This window comes from Tupaia chinensis, unplaced genomic scaffold, assembly GCF_000334495.1.
Source record: "Tupaia chinensis unplaced genomic scaffold, TupChi_1.0 Scaffold000591_1, whole genome shotgun sequence".
Classification (NCBI taxonomy): Eukaryota; Metazoa; Chordata; class Mammalia; order Scandentia; family Tupaiidae; genus Tupaia; species Tupaia belangeri.
The window spans coordinates 1910710-1912175 of NW_006160107.1; the positions used below are offsets into that span (position 1 = coordinate 1910710).

At 57.8% G+C, this 1466-nt stretch overlaps 1 protein-coding gene across 3 annotated transcripts in view; it reads right to left on the reverse strand.

Annotated features, from left to right (window-relative positions):
* SEMA6A (semaphorin 6A) overlaps positions 1–1466 on the reverse strand; it is a 75502-nt gene that overhangs the window by 44058 nt on the left and 29978 nt on the right. For all 3 annotated transcript variants that reach the window (XM_027775666.1, XM_014591528.2, XM_027775665.1), the window contains exons 13-14: positions 241–381; positions 75–155 (exon numbers count right to left, since the gene is read on the reverse strand). In XM_027775666.1, coding sequence (XP_027631467.1) covers positions 75–155; positions 241–381 — 222 coding nt within the window. The remainder of the gene's footprint in view (positions 1–74; positions 156–240; positions 382–1466) is intronic.

A 1466-nucleotide genomic window follows, 5' to 3' on the forward strand; every position in this document is an offset into this window, starting at 1 on the left:
GGCGCAGCGGGCCTATGTCTAGAAAGCACACTAACAAAGGGCACCCTGCCCGCTCCCAACCTCGCGCTCCTCACCTGCTGCCGGGAGCCAGGCGAGCGCAGGCACCTCCGTCCTTTGCCCACCCACAATACGGGTCTCTGGAAGCGATGCAGGTTCTGCAGGAAGAGGACGACCGTGAGCTCCCTGGGCCTCTTCTAACCCCTGAGGACTTCCCGGCTGCCACTGAGGCGGCATACATACTTTTTACACCTCCCGTGTCTCTCGCAGCGGCCGAGGGGCACCTTTACCACGCAGGTAGAGAAGGCGACGTACAGAGAGCTGCTCGCTCTGTCCAGCTGCATGCCCACGATCCTCTTGTCCTCCACTCCATCGTAGCTGCACCTGGAGGGGCGGCCGGGCACCACCCCGATCTCGTAATCCTGTCAGACCGACGGTGAACAGATCCTCACACACATGCACACATGGGTACACATAAACACACATGTACATTCGCATACACACGAGCATGCACATGTACACACGAGCATGCACACACGCACATAATCACACATACACGTTAGTGCGCATGTACACAGAAGCACACATACACATAATCACGTGTACACATATGCACACACACACTATTGGCAAGGAGAAAATGATGCTTTGTATGTGTTAAAAGATTCCACAAACAGAAAAATAATCCATCAATGCAAAACCAAAACAAAGCAAACAAAAGCACGCCTGGTCTGCCGTGACCTCCGAAGGGAAGGGCTGCACTAGCACACGGCCCCGGAGGGCATGGACACCCCACTCACTTCTCAGGGTTGTACACGCTCATCTCCTCCAGGAAAACGCTGTCATTGAGGACGCCGCCGCTTCCTAGCCTGGCCAAGAACTTCAAGACGATGCCTTTCTCGGATCCCAGGAAAACCACGGTGTGGTTCTGGTATGGCCCGGCCGCCGTGTCCACGGCGATCTTGGTCAGGCGGTATCTGAAATGACACGGCCGCATCGTTCATGCCTTTGCTGGCCTACCGTTGAAGTGTCCCCTTCCACTTCAAACCGCTGTGACACGGCTTTCTCGCAGCAACCTCGAGAAAACACAGGCACATGGGTCACGCTCTCAAGCCGTCCTGCCCTGTCCTCCCACCTGCCAAGCATCGGCGGGCTCCGAAGGGGGTGGAGGTACGTGTGTGAGGCCAAGCTCGGTAGTGAAGGGACCGCCCTAGCCGCCCGAGACCCCAGGAGCGGCAGGGCGAGACCGATGTCTCCCGCGAAGGCACGAGGACTGCTAAGTGAGCTCCTTTAACACGGAGGAGGGAAACGAAGGCTCCCACCTCTCCACACTGTCCCCTCAGGGGCAAAGCCTTCGTCGACACAGTATCAGACTGAGAGCTTTCCAGACGCACCCAGAGGGGCCGAGGGAGCTCTGAAGGACAGCGGCAGGATGGTGTGTGGGGTAAGGTGCCAGGGGCTCTGCTAAC